Source organism: Diorhabda carinulata, chromosome X (genome assembly GCF_026250575.1).
Source record: "Diorhabda carinulata isolate Delta chromosome X, icDioCari1.1, whole genome shotgun sequence".
Lineage (NCBI taxonomy): Eukaryota > Metazoa > Arthropoda > Insecta > Coleoptera > Chrysomelidae > Diorhabda > Diorhabda carinulata.
Genome location: NC_079472.1, coordinates 26942092 through 26967643, shown reverse-complemented (window position 1 = coordinate 26967643; position 25552 = coordinate 26942092). Strand labels below are relative to the sequence as shown.

Here is a 25552-nt window from a genome sequence, read left to right as displayed (position 1 = left end):
ACTGCTTAGATCAATGGATGTATGGAAAGGTGTTTGGCGAGGGGAGGGGGGTATATTGAAGGGGATCATTCGAATGTAGAATAATTTTTGTAATAAAACCCTTTTTCGTAACCAAGCTTGTTATTCAATATCCGGGCCTCGTATTAACAAGCATATCGATTCTAGTTATTAGAAATAGGATTGTCTGCAAAAAATTTGATCCTAATAGAGGTTTGCGAATTTTAAAGATTTGAATTTGAATGCGTGTAGAAATGAGTGACAGAGAGATCCGAGATAAGTATACCGTGTAATAATAAAGGATCGAAAATTGCGCATCCGAGACATTATTGAACGTTAATGAGAAAGAACCTAATGATTTCGATGATTTCAAGAGTCACAATTTTAGTTCTGATGAAATTTTTATTTCAATTTTCAGTTTTTAAAATTGGCAGTCGACTTTGTTTCCCTCTAATTTTTTTCAGAAAGAGCATATATATATATATATATATAAAATTAAAGAAATGTATAAATATATTTATCCACTTGTTTAATTTATGTTATATTGTTTAATATTTTTGTTATTTATCAAATACATTAAATTATGTATTTTATTAATTATTTTGTAATTCAAATGTCAGTTGCCGTACTGTTTACAATATGGAGTAAGTACTAGGGGTACGAGCCTCTATAGTTTATGTACCAAGCATGCGCACTTTCGTATGTTCAAGGTCCCTTGAGACACGACTGCAATGTTCGGACCTTTATTATACTTCGGATACCTCGGATCTCCTTGTCATTCATTTGGACTATTTGGACCAAATTTTTTGCAGACAACCCTATATCAACGGATTAACAATAAAACAGGGCTCATTTTGATATAATTTTTATTCTATTATCCTAACAAGTGAAAATATAAAATTTTTTTATTATCTTGATGTTGCAACATTTAATGGAAAAATATTTCTTAAAAAATAATATTCTGATCAGGATTTTTTTCACAACTCATGTTTAATATATTTCTTAATATACTAAATTTATTATGAAATAAATTTTATTCTATTATCAGCTCGGTGAAGGTCGACTTAGATTCGGATCTTTTACTACAATAAATTTCGAAAATATATACTCAATGGTATAAAAACCAAAACACCCAGTAAATATTAGTTAATTTTGATAATATTAAATAGGAGTTTGCATAGGTCAACAAAGGATCAAGATCGTCGTTTAAGGTTACTATCTCTGAGAGAGGTTTTTCAACGATTAATAGCAATCAAGTGGTTCAAAAAAATTGGAAATTTTTGAAAATTATTTTCAAACGATTTTTCTATACCGACCTCAGCTGACATTACCTTTAATTCTGGATTATCAATGAAATCGACCTTCATTATTCATATACATGCATCACGATCAAGGGAACGTGACTATTGGGGTGATATATGAACATTGAAAGATTCAAGAAAAAGTGTAACCTCATCTTATTCATTACCCCAGATCACATATAAGTTATCAGTGGAAAAACGCTATGTCACATATAGCCATAAAACCTTTGCCTAATTCCCTCAGGACAAATCCCTTTTTACCTTGGATCTCGAGATCTCTGGATTCATTCCGAATTTTACATATGTAGACCAAAATACAACAGGAGAAACTCAAGACATTCTCCTTAAATTCTAATTGCTTTCAAACTTGAAATAGATGTGGCATGGAATGGGATACCACAGGATGGTATTGATCACCTGATAATGAGTAAGTGTGTATGTATTCGGATATTTGTAAGAAATCATGAAGCTACAACCCATTATGAAATTAGATGATTTTTTTGATTAGGGTGAAATTTAATCACTTACAAACCCATTCATTATGAAATTATTAGATGATAACATGATGCCCTTCATGGTAAATTCTCTTTCGTAATAATAAACCGACTCCAGCAATTTTTCCAGGTGTGGTAGCAATTTTGGAACTCTTAGACTGAAACGATTCACAATCCGTTCTTTTCAAGACGTTTTTTATTTTGAGAATGATAAATTATTCGCAAAGCGATAGATCCGGCGAAAGAGCTAGTTGTGGTAACATTGAAATCTTTGTGGCAGCTAAAAACTGTGTCCTAATGTTCGCGATGTCTTGATAGACTTTTTGTCAGTCATTCAAGTATTTCTCGATAGAATAGTAGAACTTCTCATATAACATCTGGAGACATCAAAAAAGTAGATGAGCATCGTTTTCACCACCAACTAACCACAAACCATATTTCATGTTCCATAATAATGCAACAGGCACTGCCTGTTCTTTGGTTGACATCATTTGCTCGTCTGACACATTTATAAAATGCACATCTGAGAGAGAACTGATGGTCGCATGCAGAAAAATGTGTTTGTTGTTCCAGAGTTACCACAAGCGCAACAATATATCAATAGGGTCCTTGCATACTTTTTTTATACCTTAACTACGTTTAGTATATCGTTCTTAATCACATACTATTTTTCTATTTTTTTAAACGGTATATTAGTTTATAAAAAAAAATAAATAAATTTAAATACCTAAATGACGCGTCAAAACGCTTCTGTTGTCACCTGACTAAGTGTGACGTAGAAAGTATTTAAACAGACTTAATTGAGGTTAGACAGTTTAAACAGAGTTGTTTTATTCTTTTAAAAAAACGGCTGTGAGTATTCAATATGTACCAGAATGTACACTAGTATAAAAACATCAAATAAAGTAAAGTCCCTCGAGAGGAAAAGAGACGAAAATAATGATTTGAATCGTCAAACCTGGCAGCCCAGTATATGTTTGTGAAGACCATTTCAATGTAAGTTTTATCTATTGGTATTTGAAAAATGTTAACTAATATGATTTGGAAACTAATAAAATGCATAAAAATTCTATAAAAACTGCTGTTCCAAAGAAATTAGATTGCCAGAAAGACCGGAAAAAGGCATTTCGTGAAACACCTCGTTCGTTGACATTAAAACAACAAAAAACCTTTAAAGCTGTCATCTTTATGACTACATTTTAATGCTTTTACTCCACGTATTTCAGCCGAAGGAGAGAATTGATTATTGGCAAAGAACGTAGCAATCATGCATCTACCTTAGGTAGATTGTCCGATCTTGCTTCGATAAATCCTATTTCGGCCATCATTTCGAATAGATTAGTCTTTGAAATCCTTTCAAAAACACAAATCGCACTAAACAACCAATTACCTCCACTCACAACAACAAAATGGCGTTTGAAAGGCTACACGCGGCGAAAATGTTTCAGTATTTACTTACTTTGTACGTCATAATTGCAATGACCAATAGAAACATGTTTTCTGTCACGTGTGTTTATTCAAATTATCATCAATTTATATTTTCAACCTAAATTAAGAAATAAGAAGTGATATTTTTATATATATGTTAAATACTCAAATTACCGACCTCTGCATTGTCATACCTCGTACCTTTTTCATAAATTATTTGTTAATTCTCAATAACCAAACACAAATTTTAACGAATCATGGAAACAAAATCTAATATTCTATATCAGAGTTAGTAAATTCATACAGCCAGTACAAATATCGATGTGACTTCTTCAGTTGAGTATTTCGAAATACCAGTTGATCTAGACTGAAGTATAACTAAGATAGTGTAGAAAAATTATTATTTTTAACATTGGAAAAAGACTTTAGACTACAAGTTTGTTCAAAACTTGTCTTCAGAGAAATTTTGTAAAGTTACCTATCGTTTTCTAAATTTTACACAATACTATAAATTATGTAATCATGTTATTTTTCCATATTTATCAAATTTCACACACTTTTTTGTTATTATGTAATAGTAGTTTCGATCACGTTACACGCGTTGTGAATAAGTTATGTTAATAATATTAGAAACGTCGCTACTATTTGCCGACTGAATCATTATCGGAAATACCAGAAGTAATATGAATAACGCTTCAAATATAACCTGACAGATGGACGTGAAATCAAATATTGTCAATTATATGTTGATATTAGTCTCTTATTCAACTAGATCAAATTTTGCCCACGAATTTTGGAAGATTTGAGTGATATTCATTGACATAATTAATATAAAACCACTTCATAAATATTTCTTGAATTTACATTTTCTTTTACAGAACCAGTTTTCCCGATAAAAAATAATATTTTTTATGATATGTTATATCTTATGATATATAATATTTCACTAGATATTTCATCTTCATATCAAATGCTTAAAAACATACAAAGTATTGATTCATACAATACTAAATAATAGGGTCCTTACAGTGGTTGGTAATTTGAGTATTTAACATATATAAAAATATCACTTCTTATTTATGAATTTAGGTTGCATTGTATTATATTATAGCTTGAAGTATAATAAATCGCAAATATAAATTGATGGTAATTTGAATAATAACACGTGACAGAAAACATGTTTCTATTGGTTACTGCGGTTGTGACGTAGAAAGTAAGTAAAAACTGAAACGTGGTCGCCGCTTGTCGTCTTTCAAACGTCATTCTGTTGATGTGAGTGGAGGTAATTGGTTGTTTAGTGCGATTTGTGTTTTTGTAAGGATTTCAAGGACTATTCTAATTGAAATGATGGCCGAAATAGGATTTATCGAAGCAAGATCTGACAATCTACTAAAAACAGAAAGTTATGTTTTGATTAAAGCTTTCGATATTAAAATATCTTTCAGTGCTGGCCGAAGCTGCCATTGGATACGTACAATTAAAACGAGAAGGTGCTTTCTGTAAAAGGCAGATTATGTCCTGAGCACAAACTACGCAACCGAGATTATAATGTTTCCCTCAAGATTAATGAGAAAGATGAGAGCATTGTTGAATCATCATGTGATGATTGTGCAGCATCTTTAGGTATACAAGAGAAAATTACTTGTATAAATAGTTATTTTGCTAATATCAATTTTTTACGTGGTTGGAAGCATGTCGTTGCGTTTATTATGTGGGTGCACGACGAAGTGAGGAGACTGCAACTACTGAAGTGGCCTGTTATGGGACTAAACCAAAATTATTGGGAGTAGGCAACCAAACTAAGCATGTAACATTAGAGGAGCTTGACAAAATAAAACGTAGCACGTTGCTAGTTCCATCAAACTTTCTGTATGATTTTGTTGCCATATATTGATATATTTTATAAAGGATATATCCTGTAATAAATTAGGTGTACACCAGCTTCTGATGGGCTCTATATCAGAAAGAGGCAGCACTGGAATATGCACAAAGCCACATGAGTGAAGAAATCTGTCAAGAAGCTTGTAATATCACAAGTAACCAAAGTTATAACAAGATGTGACACCAACTTCGTTATGGACGTATTACGGCATTCTGCATTTATGAACTTGCAAGATGTAAAACACCAATGGGAACATTAATGTAGAAAATTGAGGGCAGTATAAAAATAAAGGCAACTGTAGCAATGCAAAGAGGAAAACATTAGAAAAAAAAATTGTCGATCTTTGAAACACAAATGAAAATTAAATTACAACCTGTAGGATTACATAAAAAATGTCCGTCAAGTGCAAAAACATATAATTTATATATAAAAGATGGGTTAATTACAAATAAGTGTAAAGCACAAATAAACCTGCAAATGCATTAATTTAATAAGAAACGGAGTTTATTTTGTGTTGCTGATCCATCATTCGAAATTAATAATAAAATTACCATTATTATTATGTGGAATATGACAATATCTATATAGAAAATATTATTGAATGTGCATACCATTTCTGGGGTAATAATATTAAGTCTGTTTACTTACTTCCTACGTCATACAACGTCACACTAAGTCATGTGACGACAAATGCGTTTTGGCGTGATTTGGGTCGTTTAAATTTAATTATTTTTTTCTATGAACCAATATACCGTTTAAAGAAAATTAAAAAATATTGTGTGTTTAAGAACGATACCTAACCAAACGTAGTTAAGGTATAAAAAAAGTATGCAAGTACCGTATTCTTTATTTATTCCAAGAGATTCTACCATTAATAGAAGATTGTAGTTCCTTACTAGTAGTGCCTAGCTATGCTTACAGATCTATTCCTGTTCATATTTCACAATAAAATCAAGTTAAGAAAATTGGGAAATTTCAAAACAATTTTTGATGATATCATCATTACTGAGAAGAAAGAGAATTTCAAAAATAGGAGCAAGTAAGAAAAAAAAATTGACCCTCAAATGTTTAATTAGGTTTTGGTAGTTCTTGAAAGTGACTAGTGTTTATTAATTTTTCACTGGCATCAGTATTTCTAATTGATAATGTGTATTACCTAAGCTAGTTATCAAATGAAAAAATGTAGTTTGTTTGGAATGATTATGTTAATTTATACATCCCTTCATCAATTCTTGTTATATCAAATCTACATTTAACGATTCACACCATGATAAAGTATAATAAAAAGTAATATTATGTCAAATATTTTCTATTTTTTATTTAATAAGTTTTTATTTGTTATGTTTGGTATCTATTTATTTAAATGAATGAATTACAAAACTGTATAGAATTTCAGGATTTCAACATGCATTTGAATTTCCCGCAAAAAATTTAAATGTCGAAATATCTAGTAAATAATTTCATCACAGAGCTTTATAAATGAACTTATTTCCATGTTCGGATTTCCACATTTGCAAATAATATGTTTTTGATTTGTTTTTCTCCCTTAAATTATTTATATTGCACAACACGAATCCAAATGCGAGAACAAGATTAAGTGTAGAGATGGGACAGCCTGAAATTGGAATTCAGTTTTTAGCGCTAAAAAATGTGTGTTAATAAATTTATTTTTCTAGTAATTACGAATTATGGTCAGGAATGTATGAATCCTTAATATGCAAACTTATTTGGATTATCAGTTGTTTTACGTCTTTTTAGAAACAATATATTGGAAGCCGGCCGAGATTGGTTCAATCATGTTGTCTTTTTCGTTAATTATTATATATATTAGATTTTTGAGTCAGTATTTATTTTCTACTATTTTAATTTATTCTTTTTTGAAAATTTATATTTTATAATAAAAACTACAGAACTTTATTGCTATGAAAAAAGAAAGTAAAAAACTTATTTGATGAATAAATACCTTGTACATGTTCAGTCATATTCCTCTAAATCCTCACTCTAAAGCCTCCAAAATCACAAGACTTCACTGATATTTTGATCTCGCGAATAGTTACAAATTCATGTCTTGACTGAACGCATCTCTTTTAGTTTTGCACAACTCTCATTGCTTCCCTTTCTCCTACAACTTATGTTTACCTTGATTTTGAACAATCTTTTTCCACTCTCAAGGAATACTATGTCTCTTTATCCTTTTCTATTACACAGACAAATGTTGTTTGTCATTGTTACTCGGAAATTTTGTTTTACGATCGCTTACGTCATCCATTGTATGCTTTTCTATGTGTAAGTTGCTATTAAATGTCCTTTAATTATGTTCAATTTTAGTTAGTACAGGATTTTTCACGTGAATCCCAAAAAAACTATTATATATAATAAAACTATTATATATATTTTCAGAAATAAGTTAGCTTCAGGAAAAGTATAAAAACTTGCAAAAAGCCTGGTGTTTTGAGGATAATCAATTAATGAAATCTACGTACTTCAAAAATTTTTTACCAAATGCACCAGCATTATCCGCTAATAGTTTTGTAGATTATTAGTTATAACATTTGTCGTGGATTATGTCTGTTGTTAAAAATTATGTTTCATATTATGTTTCATGCATCAAGAAAAAGAGGAATTCAGAAATTTCCTGAAAATTTGATGTCTACTCTATAAATAGTTTCATACGTATTATCAGTAAATTTGATGTGATTTTCAAACAACCGATATTCATCAATAATTGCTAGAAAATGAGTCGAAAGTGGAAACAAAACCAAGGTACGGAATAATTTATTTCTTTTCATAGTCAACAATGTACTACGAGTTGAAAAAGAAACTTCAGAAATGGTTGTTGAAATTCGTGCCCCTGTTCTTAGAGGTCGTAGAATAAAAGTACTCCAGATAATTTATGAAGCAAATATTTCAATCGAACGATATGCAATATTTCGCAAGATATATTAGATATGAAAGAGGTATGAAAAATGAAAACGAATTTTTTCATCAATATATCGTATTGATAAACCTGGGACACCAACATACCCCTGAAAAGAAAATACAGGTTTTTCAACCAATACCACCAATGCGACTGTCCAAGTTGGATCCCTCCGCTTAGTTTCTATTTCCAAAATTAAAAAATGATACGTGGAAAACAATTTTAGACAAATAAAGAGGTGACGACATCGACAAACGAGTATTTATTCGAAATATTGGATGGTTTTGAAAAATTTAAAACTCCTTGGGATAAATATTTGAAGTTGAATGATAATGTTGTTAAAAATTATAATATTTTTTCACAGTAAAATAACCTTTTAATTTAAAAGTGTTTGTATCAAACTAGAGATTTTTTATTTTCAGGAAACTGGTTTGCAAAACAAATTTCATCTCTCTCGGACACAGCAAAGATTTAATTAAATCGAAACTTTATAATACAACCGACTAATAATGAATTTTTTTGCTTAAATTAGATCGCAATAAAATTTAATGTACGTATCAAAAAGTTATTTTACATAAATTAAGCCATTTGGATGACACGTGAAAAGAATAATTGGGGTCAGACATATAGGGAATAAAAATATTTTAGTCAAAAAGTAAAACAGCTAGATTGGTACGAAAGTACCTAAAAACTGTTCATCAGTTATAATATACAAACATTATTCATACAATCTCATTCCCATGCAAAATATGGAAATGAAGTGGCACTGAAAATTATAGAGCTTACTACTTCCAAACAAACTGCCCAACAAAAAAATCTGGAAAAATTCAAAGAGTTTGTACTACTAAGTAAGATATTAAGTCTCACCTCTGTTCACTATAAACTTTATTGGTTCCATTTAATTCTAGACCATAATAAATACAGTTTAGAAAAACCAAAAAACACGCTTTTCAAGCACATCAAACTAAAATGTGAAAAATATTTTTTTAAAATGAGATTGAAGAATGATGAATGTGATGAATGAAAAATATTAGTATTGTTGTGAAAAAAGAAGTCGGGCGCTTAATGTACGAGAAATGTGAAACAAAGCTCCCCTCGCTTTTCTTATAATACCAGTAATTTCCATTCATTATTATTTTCAGCTTATTTTAAAAAAATTTTCAAACTTTTCAGTTTAATGTGCTTAAGAGGCGTGTATTTTTAGTTTCATTAAACTATATTTATTTTTCCATTTTCAGTGCCATATGCTATGAAACCGTGTTTTTCGTTTTTTTTTGAGTTTTTTGAGTGATTACAGAAGGTGGCGGATCGTAAAATTTGCTTAGATGCAAAGAGAAAATTTGCAATTATAATTTATAAAAAAAAATTGCCGAAAAAAAAAAACATTTTTCTACAAGCTTATAAAAATATCTATTTTTTTCGGCGACACAGATCGTAAAAATAACGCTCATTATTGTACTAATGACAAAATAATGATAACGATATCAACATCTTATTAAGGGCATTGTAACCAAGTAGGGAGGAACTGTCATTTAATTTTCATTTAATTTGATGTTTGTCACTTTTGAAAAGTGGATTGTAAAAACAAAAAGGAAGAATTTCAATATACACCACCTCGAAGAAAAAATTGCATATGTCACTCGGGGCAGAAGACCCATTATATTTGTCGCCCAGTTTTCACAAAAGAATCTGAGCTCAACACTAATGATAACCTTCTACTCCTAGTAACAAAATGTACTATTTTTTACAGCAAGAACGGGATTCGAACCCACGACTGGTGAATCCGGAGGTTGATGCCTTAGCCCGCTCGGCTAACGATATACTAACGATATACTAACAGTAATAAGCCACAAAGGAGAGTTACAAACTTACAAAATCTATTACCAGAACGTATTTTTCACGTTTATATAATAGTTAATAACCAAATATTCACAGTTATGATACGATATACAAACGAAACAATTTCATTTATTGCCTACAAACCAAAGCTAATTGTTTTCAATATATTTATTGAGAATGGTTTTGTCAGTTTAAAACGCGCCGCGAGTATATAAGTAGTTGGTAATACAAAAAAAAAGTAAAATTTAAACCACAGCGTATAAGCCGGTCTTAAGGTAGATCCTCAATCTTTTATGCATAAATTTACTTTCTCTTCAAGTTCTTAGAAATGGCTGACGTACTAAATAACTGAAACTTATTACAAAATGTTTCGTTATAATAACAGCAGAACGAAATTGTTGAATAACCCTATCTTATTTCCAAGAATATAATTTTGTAAATTTCAATTACCGTTAGTTAAAAACATGAAAATTATCTTAATTCATAGTTGTAAAATCTTTCCTTACAGTTTCAACAAATGAGAAAAATAGCAAATATCAGATTCACAATTTTTTTTGTCGTAGTTTTGTTGTCATTGTTGTCAAATCTTTTGTATGTCTGGAAATATAATTAACTTTGTTATTCCATGGATTAACATTAGAAATTATGAGAAAAATGTTTTTCATATAATCTTCTCTATCCTCAATGCGTAGCAGTAAATGATTGTTTTTCAAATCATGCTCCGGAAAAGCAGAAAACCCGAAATAAATATTTATGTAGTGATAGGGAAAGGTTGATATTTGAGTAATGACCAAATTAAGAACTCAAAAAAACATGAAATTGAGGTGGTTACTCAAATAATTTTCCATTCACTTACTAAGTATAAATAGGTCAGTGGAGACCACAGTTCTTGCTGTGACACTTGGAATGCTCTGTGTTTACAGCTGATCTAATTTTCCCAAATCTTTCAGAAATTTCAAACACGGATGATTTTAATTGACAAGAATCTTCATTTATTACTTGATACGCTCCCAGACTCTACAAAATTCCTGTTTATATTACCAGATTTTTTTTACTTTGAATCATTCAATAGATCTTCTTTGGTTATAGGTTTCCAGTCCCTGTAGATCAGTCATGTCAAAGTTACGCCGGCGGGCAGCTTCCGGCCCCTGTGCCGTATCAATACGCCCCTAGATCGCAATATGTCACAGAAAAAAGAATCATGCTTTTAGACTTCATTCGATTCCTCTACGGATGTTTTAAATATTCGTACTCTCAAGTTTACGGATATAATTTCAAGATGAGTCGAGTAATCGAAGCGATATGGTTGATTTGTTTGTGTCGTGCGCGTGCGATATCCATAATTGTTGTGTCGAGTTCCATAATTGTCAAAAGCAAGAGATCCTCAGAGCTCAACATAATCACCTACCATCTTTTATAACTTTAATATGATTTCTAATAACCGTATATTATATACTTATATAATTTAATAAATAAAATGTTATAATAATTCAGTTCATTTTTTTATTTCCAATCTTATTTCCAATCCAATTTTTTTATTTCCAATATTTAATATATGGTATTCTGAAAAATTGAGTTTAATATCTCAGCTGTAGATTATTCCAGTCACTTGTTTTATTCCTATATACCGTCTCTTCTACTATTTTTTCTATTCTTATGTTGCTGTAGGTACATAGAAGGCTTTAGGTCCTATAAATAGTTTACCCACCTCTACTTCAGCAATCTTCTCTCTCATTTTCTTGCACTCCAGTGTGTCCAGAAATCCATTGAAGTCTATTCACAATAATCTATGAGATTTTTAAACCTTTTTAATTCAATTTGTAACATCCATGACTGCGTGTGTTTCGTTATAAAACAAGGTTTTTCAAGTGACTCCGTAGGAAATAGCTGTAAGCTTTCATATAAAGATATCACGTGAACCATTCGATAAAACCTCGCCACTTAATCCATCTTCTGTGTATACTGAGGTGGTTCTGCATCTTATTGCAACCATATATAATTGTTTAGGATGAATGATTTAAATGACAATTGAAAAAACTTAAATCTAGAAATAATCAAGACAATTCAAGTATAAAATTATTTAAATACCCCAGACTGGTCTCCTCATATGGAAGAGGGACTAATCACTCCTGTAGATATTAGACGTGGGGTTTTTCTCACCTCACGAGGATCAGCATCCACAAGTATACCGATTTGGATTTTCAGTGATACAAAAAGTGGCCTCAACGGAAAACATATCAATACAATTTGAATAATTTCAATCACAGAATTATTCTTTAAATGTATATGCAATTTCTTACGTATAACAATTCTTGAACCAATTTCAATTATATTGATAAAATATTTCTTTGATACTCAACTGTGGATAGTATTCTATCATGACAAATACATCTTAAAATTTGTTTTCATCTCATGCAGTTTTCTACATCTTGATTTAGATGAATTTTCCGTAGCAACAGTCTGGTTATTGGTAACCAATTGACTTCTTGTTATGGGAATATGTTTAAAATATAATTCATTCTCTTATTGACTTCCTTATATTAAATATACGATCCATATTAATAGTTTGTTGGAATACCAGCTTTGTTGTTGTTGTAGCCGTAGCGTCGGATTAAGAAGTAGTTGGGCCTGGGGCTAAAATCGACCCGTGGCTCACTTAATGAAATCAAAATCAACTCGAACTCTTTCAAATACAGTAAAGGTCGTTTCTGCTTCTCTATTCAAAATAGATTTGTATTGTATTAAACGATTGTTTAGCATATCGCAATAACAAATTTTACATGCCTACATGCTACTTCTAAAAATGACCTGCCACATTACTCAAATACTTGGAAGTAGTAGAGACAGAAAAACAATTTCAGACAGCTTTTACTTTTCAATATAACGGTATATAATACATTTAATACCTGAGAGTGGAACAGTAGGTAACTGCTAACAAACACGATACCCAGATATAACAGTAAATACCACATTTTGATTGAATAGTCTTCGACTTCGCTTATATAAAATCCACCAGATTGGCAAAGATGGTATACGTATTACGCTTCTAGCGAATACACTTGTATTAGGTATGTGTATGTATTTAACCCCGATTTTGACTTTTTTTTAAAACATCGTCGATATGTCAATGTAACATGATAAACTAGGTAATTGGGATAAAATTGAGGAAACGCCCTCATACGCAGATATATAAAAATATAAATTGGATGTATGTAGATGTTCATATTAATTACTTGAGTAAGTAAATTTTTGTTGTTTCGAATGGGTCTCGTTAAATAGATGGAAATATAGATTTAATCAAGCAGGATCTTCATTTTTACACCCGCGTTAATAATGAATAACTAGACAAATCTCAATAAAGTTAGGTTATAAGTCGTTAATGAAATAGTACATTATACATTTTTGGGCCGTTTTTTTAAACCTCCTATAGGCTATAAATAAAAGAAAATCTCCTATAAAACAATTTTATTGCCAAAAGATTGGTACATTTTCGGTTACTTTTCGACAAAATCAAGGAAGAGATTGACACATTTGTCATGTCCGTGGACAAGCCTCTATACCCTCTTCAAAGAAAGTTGCCGCCAATAAATTCGAGAGAAAGAGAGAGAGAGAGAGGGGGGAGAGAAATGCTTTGTCAAGAAATTGTTACAATTTGTAGACAAAAGCTTGTAAAAACTAAAAAACAAACATAGAAATAGCTATATAAAGATACAAATGAAATTTTAATATACAGAAGAAAACCACAATGAATAACAAAATTATAAGTGATAGTAATAGATAATAATTAGTATATAAATCCATAGCAAAATTAAGCCAGTATGCAGCATACCCGTAATTAAGTATTATTATTAGAATAGAAGTCGATTATAGAATAGAAGGCTCTTTCCATTAAATATGCCCTCAAATTATTGATTATTGATTATCGATTTGATTCCAATATAAAATATTGAGCTCTTGAGGCGTTCCTAAGTGGATAGTCATGCAACGATCTTTCTGAAATTAGCGAAGCGTGCTTACGAATTAGGTAAACGGATTCAGAGATGAATAAGGGAGGAAGAGTCAGAATTTTTAATCTTTTAAAGAAGTCCTTGACATTGGTTTGAAGGTTCTCATTGGTTTGAAAGCGCTTCCCACGAAGCCACGTCTTTAGTTCAGGAAAAAGATGAAAGCAGTAATGGTAAATCTGCGTTTTTCTTTAACCATTTTGTGAACTCGTTGAACCAGGTCATCTGTAACAACAGATTCGAATTCTTGGTCTCCTTCATCATGCACATCATTACGGCAAGCTTTTCATACCATCACTCATGAAGTTTTCGACATACACACGACTCAGTCTCCGATCGATTTCTGCAGCACTATGGCCTCAGCCTGTAGAAAACGAATCACACTTCGCAATTCACACTTGGCAGGAGCATTATTAATGGCAAACAAGTTTACGTCTACAATATCAACAATGGCGGAGTGTGTAGTGCGGGAGCTTTGCAGTTGCCTACAGCGCATGCCCACTTTTTTCTGCTCGCATAGCGTCTTCATGAAGTGATCAGAAGTTGGAAAACGGCCCTCGTACATAAACCATTTATCGAGAATTTGACGAGGAATTGAAAATTATGCACTATTTTTAGCACATGAAAAATCATTTAAACAGAATCACATTAAGAGACTGGTCGTAACCAATACCATATTAATATACGTTATATATGAGTTATATATGAATAATGTACCCATATATATTTACTAATACAATGTAGCAATGGAAAAATAAAATGAATAATGTAACAGAGAACAATAGTGACAATAGTTGGAGACTTGATTTAGCGACAGAAATAGAAATTTGGGGTGGTTACTCACGCTGTTATACAGGACGTACACATCATTCAAAAAGGGGATAAATATAGAACTTTCCATAATACTTAAAAAGACGTGCTTTCGATCGGGATGTGAAGAAAAGTTGATTTCATAAATTCATATAACAGAACTAACGGAATGAATTGTTATTGATTGTTATTGATCAAGTAACTAGAATATACAACGTATTCTTGCCAAGAGTGAAATTAATTTCATTTTAGTTTTACATTTCTTGGACAAACTTTATGCTTTTGAAAATGTTTACGGAAACTTATCTTGGTCAAAAAATGAAATTAGAAACATTAGGGTAATAAATGCTTCGACAATTGTTTCAAAGGCATGCAAAAGTATATTTATTTTAATGAAGAAAATTTTGAGAAACAATATCCAATTATAAATATTTGTTATTATTTGTCTATGTCAAAACCTAAGTAGCATCCCTCGTAGTAAACTCTTATCTATCACTCAACCCTATGCTGCAAAATCAAGCTTATGTTTTTAAAGATATTTATCCCTGATTTTGTCTATAATGTCTCTTTATCAAATATGATGTTCTTCCTTAAACAAAACGGGTCTTGCCAGCACTTTGAATAAAATTTGTCAAAATTTAATGAAATTATTCAAAGAAAACAATTTGATTTAACTATAAATTGGATTGTTTCCCATTAACCGCTATTATTCATTAAAATATGTGCATATAATAACCATAAATATTCATACAACGAATTTTTATTTAATGCTTCGGATAATCAAGAACTCTACCCATATCATTTTTAATCAACACATTCCAATGGTTATGTAATTTGAATATATCCGATTCGCCCTGTTTTGTGGTAAATCGCCTGAAGATGAAAACGCAATAGAAAATCTCTTCTAATGTATTCTAATTACACCATTAGAAATTTTCATCAATTTCCTTCTTACTTTATTATAGAGAATATTCTATTTCGCTGTTTATCATCCTTGAATAGTATTTTGCTTCACAAATTTCATAAGGATTTTATATGGAATTAATCATTTATGGGGATCTCTCGCGCAGCTTATTTTTTTAGCGTAAATCTTTGTACAATTGGTCTTTAAGAATAATTTAGTTGGTGATAAAATTGGCTGGTATTTCGAAAAGTATGTTTGTGAATAAATAGGTGTAAAAATGTGGAGGAACTATTACTATGTTCATTCACTCTTCAACTGTTTTCCCATACATTGCAACTATTTGCCAATAATTTTAAATTTATCACATTGAACGTAACTATTCATGTATTCATACTATTTTCAGCTAATTATTAGATAGTTATAAAAAGACCATTACATTTATGTATCTATATAATCACAATATATTTTTTCCATTTTGTCATCAGCGATATCTATTATTTAACTCATTCTTAAAGACCAATTGTGTCAATACCATGAATTTATGTCTTCCTCTCTTAAATTGAGATGACACAGACACAGCTTCGCTAAGTATTACTTTTGACTAGAAATACACTCATTCCATAACTTCTATCGAATTCTATCTGCTCTGTCGTTGTCTTATCAATGTCAATGGTATCAAAACCTTTCGTTATTTAAAGTTTAAGAAGATTCTAAATTTTGCAAAAACGGACAAGAAGAAAGAGATTTGGCTGCAAAGGACACGCGAAATTAAAGTTCAGGTCTAGTAATAGTTGAAATAGATGTAGCGAACTGCTATGACAGTTTATTTTGTAGTATTTTTCATCACACCTCGTCTACTACACAATAAATACTTCTTGATATATTCAAGTACCACAAATTTGTATAATCAAATCTATAACAATGTAACAACAGATATGCCTGGAGGACAAAGTTGGACATGGAAGTTACAGCATCTAGACAGTTTATTCTTTTCAAAACGTTTTTTGCAAATAGCAGCTATCGTATATTCTATCTATATTTGATATCGTTTTAACTTCATAATAGGAACTTCACACAGCATTCCGCATTCAGCCAAAATAGTTACATACAATTTGGCACTTCGATTTATGATCTATGACTGAAAATGGAAAAATGGAGGTCCACAATTGTTCTTGAAAATGTATTTGGTTTCGATAGTGAAGAACTAAGATGCTGGGTTGACTTCTCCTACCAATATAGGCAGATAATATTTTCAGAAGTTCAGCACTGTTACTTGTAAGAACTTGGATATTCCAGATTCAGTACAACGCGTTGAGACTTGCCATTGCCGCGCCGTACGCAACGCTTATTCAGACGTGCAAATACGACTTGTGGTGTATGTGCTTGCAATTTTGCATGAACTTATTTGATTCTTCACCAATATGAACTGTAATTCACTATGTTATCCACCGATAACATCTAGTAGCGGAAGATTTGAGTGATAGATTGCACCAATTACTTCAGTTTGTGATTAATGCAGTCATTAACATAATAAGAAGTAATTCACTAAATACGCGCTTATTTGCACAATTATGCAATGAAAATGACTGCTGTTAAATACCGAAGTACGTTGGTTATGGAAAGTTGCATGTTTATCAATATTTTATTCACTTCTTGACTCAGTTTTAGAGTTTCTGGAAATTAAAGATCCTGAAAACATTAAAAGAAAACTTGATCAATATCAAAGCAGACATATTTGACAGATTTGTTCAAAAAATTTAATTATCTCAGCTCACAATTACAAGGGGACAGCCTCAATTTAATAGAAACAAAGTTTGTAGCTTTTCTTGGTAAACTGAAATTTATGAAGGAATCGCGAATTTTCAGTTTTTGAACTTGTAGATAGAACGCCTTGATTAAAAGATGTTCAGACATACATTCCACATTTGATTGCCCTAAACATATCCTGCAGTGTAGGAAATCGAGCCAAGCATCTGATCTGCATATCTTGTCGAAAAAAGTTTTAGTGCCGTTACAAACTTAACCAAATTAACCAAAAAAGTAGATGATTGAATAAGACAGAATGGAGAGATTTGCGATTATTCCTTACAAAATTCAAGCTAAATATTGAACATTTACTGTCAATCCAGCAAGTACATACCTCTTATTAAAATTATATTCTTTTTATAATAACCATTGTAGAAGTTACATTACGTTATGAGTGTTTACTTTCTATTATGTCACGAGTGTTATAACAATACTTAATAGTGTGATAATTTATATATTTGAATAAATATCTACAACACAAGAAAATATTTCTTTTTATCACTTCGAAAGTTTTCTAAAGAAAATTTGTGAGAATTGATTGGTTCTAGTACTGTGAGTCACTATAGATTTCAAAAATGTAAAGTTGGATGGAGTTACTTTTTCATTAGGCCAACTTTGGATTTTTGATATCCACTCATAGCACAATTAATTAAAATTTAATTGAAAATTAGTTTAGTTGATTTTATTTTTTGATTCGTCGTTGAAACTCAGTCATAACGCAAGTTTTCATATATAGATCTAGTTTTCACTTTTTTTCGAGATTTGGAAATTAGTAATTTTGGAAATGGTCTATGAAACAAAAAAGGTTGGGAAACAATGGTCTATGGAATCAAATTATTTTTTAAATGCGAATCGGAGACTTATACAAAAATTTAACCTTCTGAAATAACAGTTTCCCTTCCTTAATATCAACCAGACATCTAAATATTTCACATTCTTGGATTAGATTATCCTGACAACAATAACAAAGACAAGCTCTCAATAAGCAACATAACTTAGCGAAAAAATATAATGCAAAAATATCAAGGAAATAAATCGCTGGCCGACATTCTTTTTTTTTTGTTGATTATACTGCTTGAAAGAAGTGATTACGTTATTCTTTTGGGAAAACCGAACCGGATGACCTTGAAGGTACTACTTTTATATTACAAATCTCAACTTGCCGCTGTATCAGGCCAACCTACTATTTTAAATTGAAATCATTATTCTAATTTTATTTGAATATCGAATTAGAGCAGCGATTTATGCATGACTGTACAATTACTCTCATTTCTACAATTTTAGCAACAAGTTAATTATGCAACAAGTGATTTCATATAAGAAAGAAAATATGAGAAATAGGCAGACGAAAAGCCAGGGAAGATACAAATCGATTTCAGCAGATTATGTGACAGAAGGGATGATAATTGATCAACTATTCTCATTATTCATAAATTCAAAAATTTTGGAAATATGGAAGATTTGAAAAACGTACAAGTTTTCTCCACACGAGTAGTCTCTTACATCCATATACCGTTAACGGTGTTGCGAAGGTTGCGTATATCTAGAATATACCGAAGATTGCTTAGGACCCACAAGCTACTGTTTGACGATGGTAAGACAAAGCATGGCCCTTGAAGCGAAGAAAGTGTACACCACCAAGAACCACGTCTTGACTAGATATATTTGACTAAGCAACAAATCAGCTCTTACTGATTAGATAAGACTTACTGTATTAAGTAGTGTAACTGACTAACAACTAATTAAGCAGTTGATATATAGCCAACGTATGCTGTTAAATGAAAATACATTAGATTAGGGTTACGTTTTCTTTGTCTGTTACACTCCACTACCTCAAGGGTCAGGCCTCACCCCATTAATATTTGACTCACCCTCGTCAAATATCAATCGGGAGAGCTGTACGTAATCTTCGCTTACTTCTCATATCCGAAGACGTTATGCATTGACACGATATGAATATAAATAGACATTCAACATTATTTTGTCTACTCAAATACATTTATTCTTAAGGATCCTTAAAAGTATACATCTTTTGAAAAATTCCAGTTCGTATTTCAAATTTATACATACATTTTCAGTTATGCTATGTCGCGTAAATCATTATCAACTTTTAACAATATATAAAAAGGACCGTTATTTGGATATAATTTTCGCAAATATTTACTTTCTATAAAGTGTTATTTGCAATGTAGCTCTGCTACCTATATTTTGGTTAGTAATTAGCATATTTTTATTGTTACTCTCAATGGCGCTTAAAAAATAAGACTCTCTTTTGGTTCTATGCCACACTAAGCAGTTGTTATCACACAAATGAGGACTTTTCAGAAACTTTAACTCGGGTTCACCAAATTGCGGATCCTAACCCAGAACGAGATATAGATCACAGTTTCGCGTTGAATTTTCGGTGGAAATTTCAAAATTACTTTTTTATATACAAAATTTTTCTATTTTTATTGGTTATTTAATTTTGTAATAATAAGTTATTGAGCAGTTTTCAACTGTTTCCCGTCACACACGCTTCTTGCACTGGAGTTTAATACTAATAAGCTATTTTTAAGTATGAGAACCGCAAACACACACAGTTTACAAGAACAAACAAGTTCGAAAAACTATAGACAAAGAAAACAAGCCACCAACTAATCATATCTACCCATCGGTCTACCAGGCTCTACCTATATGACTATGACCTGATTAACCTGATCATAGTTTTCGAATAGTCCTTTGGTTACATTATTATGTATACTCGTTCAATTCGTTCTCTAAAAAACCTTATTAATGCTCGCGATAGTGTCGCAGAATAGCGGTTAACTTCGATTTGCTGTCGTACTCAACAATTAACATCTCATATCTCACATCAGTGATGCGCATGTTGAGAAGAGACTTAAACTTACCCACCTACAAGGTTGTATTGATCAAGAGCGGAAGCCTACTGACCTTTTTATCATCAGTAATACGCCGATAGGTTGGTAGAACAGACAAATGAGTTGTGAATTTACACAGAGCGATGACACATATACTTCTTCCGTTATTGAGCAGAATTGCCGAATTTGGACAAAAAAGAATCCCCGATTGATTATCGAAAGTCCTAATTACCGTGAATAGTTTTAGTTATGGCGAGATAATAATAATTGGCAAGAAATTCAGGATATGGGACTGGGTCTGATACCAGCAAGACGATGCCACTGTCACAGAATAAGGATGAATTAAATGACATCGCGGCGATATGAATCAACTGCCAAATAAAAAATCTTCATTAATAAGACACGAACCATTCAAAGGCTTAACAATGAGATAGTTCGGTACATAAACCACAATGAATCTCAATTATGCCTCAGCTTTATGGAAAATATGGACTATAGGATAGAACTATCCATCACTTAATAAGTCGTGTGACTAACTAAGAAAAACATTTTTTTGTCAAAAATCGATTTCATTCATCAATATAATCTCTTACAAGAGCAATACAATCATTCCAATGCTTCTCTAACTTCTCGATGCCGTGCTTGTGAAATGATTTGTCTTTTGCCTCAAAATAGGCTTCAGTTTCAGCAATTGCTTCTTCATTTGAGCTGGATTTCTTACCGGCGAGCATTTTTTTGAGATCAGAGAATAGCCTTTAATCACTGGGGATTGAGGCTGAGGGATGAGGTGGATGAGGAAGCAATTCGAAGTGTAATTCGTTAATTTTAACCATTGTTACCATGAACTTATGAATCAGTGCATTGTCTTGGTGAAACAGTGTTTTTTTCTGCGACTTATACGACCTTTTCGCCTTGATTTTTTTATTTAAACGATCCAACAACTCTATGTAGTATTCGCTATTGATTGTGTCTTTTGGAGAACAATATTCCATGCGCATCCCAAAATAATGAAGCCATAACCTTTTCAGTTGACTGTTGTGCATTTGGACGGGGTCCACTGGCTGCAGTCCACTAAGATAGTGATCGTTTTGATTCCGGAGTGAATTGATGGATCCATGATCTAGCCATTGTCACATAACAACGCAAAAAATCTGATTTATTACGTGTAAATATGATCAAATACTGTTCTGATCATCAATTCGTTGTTGTTTTTGGTCGACTGTGAGTAAACGCGGTACCCATTTGAGAAAAGCTTTCTCGTAGTCAAATGTTTATGCATAATTGTAAACACACTGCCTTCTAATATCTTTACAGCCTCAGCTACCTCACGCAATTTCAATTTACTATTAGATTTGTGTGGAGTTTTTTGATGTTTTCTGAAGTAACCACCTCAATTGGATGATCAGAACGTCCACCATCATCTGTACGACCACGTTTAAACTCAGCAAACCAATAACAAAAGGTTCTTTTCGATAGAACAGTGCCTCGTACAGTATTTTTTCATCAAGAAGCAATGATAAATCTACATATGAAGTTGTTTTGAATCCATGGTTTTAAAAATAACAAAAGTAGATTCACTTAAATGGCTTTTACTTCTTTCTAACTAATCGAAATGTCATGAAATTTAACATATAGTCTTTTGAAAGCTGCTACTTCATAAACATGGATTTGACAATGGCAGCACCATCTGTGTGTCAGTCACACGACGTATAGGGTGATATAATATACCACCAAAGTCATGGTGAGGATTAAGCCAATATTTTTTTTTACACATAGTTCTTTCCAGATATAAAGAGAAGTACTGAGTTTTATCAAAAAAATAGATGAACTATTAGTAGATGTTACATCTAGTAAACTTTGACAAAGATAGACATATATCGATAGAAACTACAGTTAAATTGCTCTCTGAGTGCGTTGTATAATTATGTACAATATGTGGAATAATACTAAGAATACCAACTGGTTTTCTTACTGTTTCTCTTGTCTCCACAACATAGGTACAAGATATAGTTAAAGCTACCATAAAGCAACAAAAACAAGAGACAATTCAGTACACGATTATATGGTACAATATATAATACACAAGGTAATTTTTATATCAAGTTAATAGCAGTCAGAAATTTTATTCGAATGCTTTGAGTATTACAAGTTTTATTTTAAAACGATATACTTAATTATTTATAGAAATAATTTCGTTATTTTTATGATCACATCGTAGCTCAACGGAATGTCATTATTCAGCTTTTGTCCTAAATAATAAAATTAGAGGAAATAATTCTTGGAACATTTTTTTGAAACGTCTATGGTTACCACGCATGATCGATCTTCAAAAGAGGAAAATGAGATACAATTGAATTGAATTAAAATTAATGGTTATTCAAGTGTTGGCAAGTCTATTAAATCGATCACATTACGTAATGTCAATTGCACAGGTTTTTCCAATACTGATTCAAACTGTACAATTTTTTTATTCAAATGACTTTCAATTTATTATACTCATTATAATAAAAAAATCGGGATATAGAACTATTATTGTTTATCCGGTTTTTCAATTTTTGTTTCCCAGATACTTTGTGTTTTCCAAAACTATTGTTCCGCCTCGATTAATTTATTAGTTTCTATAATTAGATTGGATTCACGCCTATTGAAATTTCTAATAATAACCATAATATTATATTAACAAAAACCAACTTGTGAATCCGAGGAATATGATAATAAATACCATTGAAAATTATATAATACAGAGAATATGATAGGAACTTCTAAATTGTGATTCCAGTAAATTCACTGTAAGCCATCACCAGGTATAACAGAGAGATGGCTAAAAAATCGTACCATTCTACGTAAAGTAATGGAAGCTGATTAGGAAATAACCTTTTAAAATATCTATGTAGTACTCAATAAGGTATATAGTACTGAGAGTGAAAATATACCACAACAATAAATTTCTTAGTATCTATAATTAGAAGTACTGATCATCCATTAGCTGAGGCTCGTTTGGTATTCTATTGTGAAACCTCTTTGGTATCCTCCAACGATGCAATAACTTTTGCACCTGGTTTTTCTCTTTCTTCATAAATTGGGAATATTAGTGCCTTCTTCTGTATATCTGGTATTTTCTCAACTTGCCACAAACTGTGGAAAAGATTGTACATTTTCTCCTAATTATTTATAATTGTGTAAACTTCTTCTCAGGTGAAAATTATTTTTCATCATTTTAATCCTCCTTATTTCGACTCTCTTCCTGTATACTTTCTTTGTCATCATTTTATTGTTGTGTAGAATAAATACCACTAGTTTGTCTTTTGTGATTCTTAGAAACTGTCCTACTTCGTCTCTACAATAGTTCGTTCTTCTCGTATATGCTGTTTTGATTTCTCTACTTTCCCATAGAATTTATCCCCCATTCTTCCTCATTATCTTGGTATGGTCATATTTGCTTCTTCATAAGAAAAATGGAATTCATTGAAAACAATCTCAAATGCTTTCCGTTGATACCTTGATAAACAGATTACCCAACAATTTTACTACTCTGCTTTATTATCATTATTACAACAATATGGTCTAGTCTTACTCTTAATAAGGACATCCACAATTATATAGCAAAAAAGCATCATGGATCCTCCCTATCACTAATAGATTTTATAAGTTATTTTTGTTACATTAACACTACAATTCAATTAAAAAGAAACAGTACATAAGTAATTGTTTGATCTTAATACTGCTTGTTAATATACAACTCACATCATCTGTGATAACCCTTGTCACTTTTGAATCATTTAAACCGAGATAAAACAAACATAAATAATAAATATTATGGATTATTGTTTTTTATATAAATACATACACCATATAGTTTGAAAATAAGGAATATCTAATGGCATTGCCGTCCCAGTTATTTAAAGAATATTTAAGAACGTAGTGGCATAAAATATTCACTATCAATTATCATCATTGAAGCATTTTCAAGCATATTTGTATGAAACACTTCAATAAAATTTAACAATGAATAAATCTTTCCATCTTAGTCCCTATAGTGGACATATTTCCACGGAAAGTTTGAATACAGCAATAGCTACGTCAGATGGGCTTTGGTTACTATTTAATTAAAGTGAAATTTGGAAAATTTGGAAAAGCGGATGTGGAGCGGAACGGAAACGGACTAAATCGTTTAATGGGGTATGGGCATTATTATCATAAAAAAATTTGTATTCCCTAAGTATCAAACATAGCAGTGATGTATAAAACAAAACAGCACCAATATTTTAGATTAAAATTCGTTCGCCACTTATGCTTGCATTCAAATGTTTCTATGTACCAATAATGTAACTAACTAATTGCATTTGTAATTTGTAGAACTTAGAATTTTTAATGATTATAAAAATGTAATTTACAGTGTATAGTATCTTAATCCGTTATTAACTTGGTGTTATATGGGTATTCATGAATCTATTGCACGATATATTGCACATGAAAATTATATGCTTTATGTGAATGGCATACAAAATAAAAAATTTTGCGATTACACAAAATTTTTAAATTCTATGTATATTTCTATCATTTCCAAACGGATGTAAGGTTGGATTTTTATACAATATTCAGGAAATTATGAGGAGATTCGCTCGAAATCAAATAAATATTACTATATTTTTCATCTATTTTGGTATTTTTATAGTATATTATCTTAATGATTTAACTCAATTTCGAGAAATTGAAACAAACCTATAAGAAAAAAAACATAACAGTGTACACCTTACCATGTATATAGGACGGGGCAAATTTTCAAAATTTATTAATGTCACTATGAATGTGTGCAATTTCAATAATGAAATAAAACTACTGTTTTTATTTCGAACTTTCCACTTCTAATAAAAGTTCTACTTGATTAATTGTACAACTTTTAAGCGATTTCATCTCTGGCAAATTTAGGATTCACATATTCAAAATCTAATATTTCTAAGTTCGAAGAATTCAACTTGAGTTTCCAAATATATGTTGGAATTGCCTCAATCTTACCACTCAACCATTAAAAAAGAATTTCTCAAAAATAGGCAAATAAAAAAATAAGTAGTATAAAAATAACGTGTGATTATATAAACAACAAAAGAGCAGCATTCAGATTCGAATTAGAGACGCCGAATGAAGAAGCATTTAGCTTTGTTAGATTTGTTAAGTTTACTCTTGATGGAATTGAGACGAAGCTGTGTTCGAAATAGTACGACTGAAACATCAGAACAAAATTGTATTGTGCGTGTTTTCTGATATTCAGTATGTTTTTGCCGCGGTTCAAAGATGGATTGATTCTATTT

General features: G+C 31.2%; 1 protein-coding gene across 3 annotated transcripts in view; it reads right to left on the bottom strand.

Annotated features, from left to right (window-relative positions):
• LOC130901900 (SAM pointed domain-containing Ets transcription factor) overlaps positions 1-25552 on the bottom strand; it is a 52306-nt gene that overhangs the window by 24942 nt on the left and 1812 nt on the right. The window contains exon 1 of one of the 3 annotated variants that reach the window (XM_057813565.1): positions 7066-8354. The exons of 1 other annotated variant lie outside the window; for it this stretch is intronic. In XM_057813565.1, coding sequence (XP_057669548.1) covers positions 7066-7074 — 9 coding nt within the window. In that variant the 5' untranslated portion in view covers positions 7075-8354. Of the gene's footprint in view, positions 1-3698; positions 3807-7065; positions 8355-25552 lie in introns of those variants that run through there. One more of the 3 variants, XM_057813566.1, reaches the window with a different exon arrangement.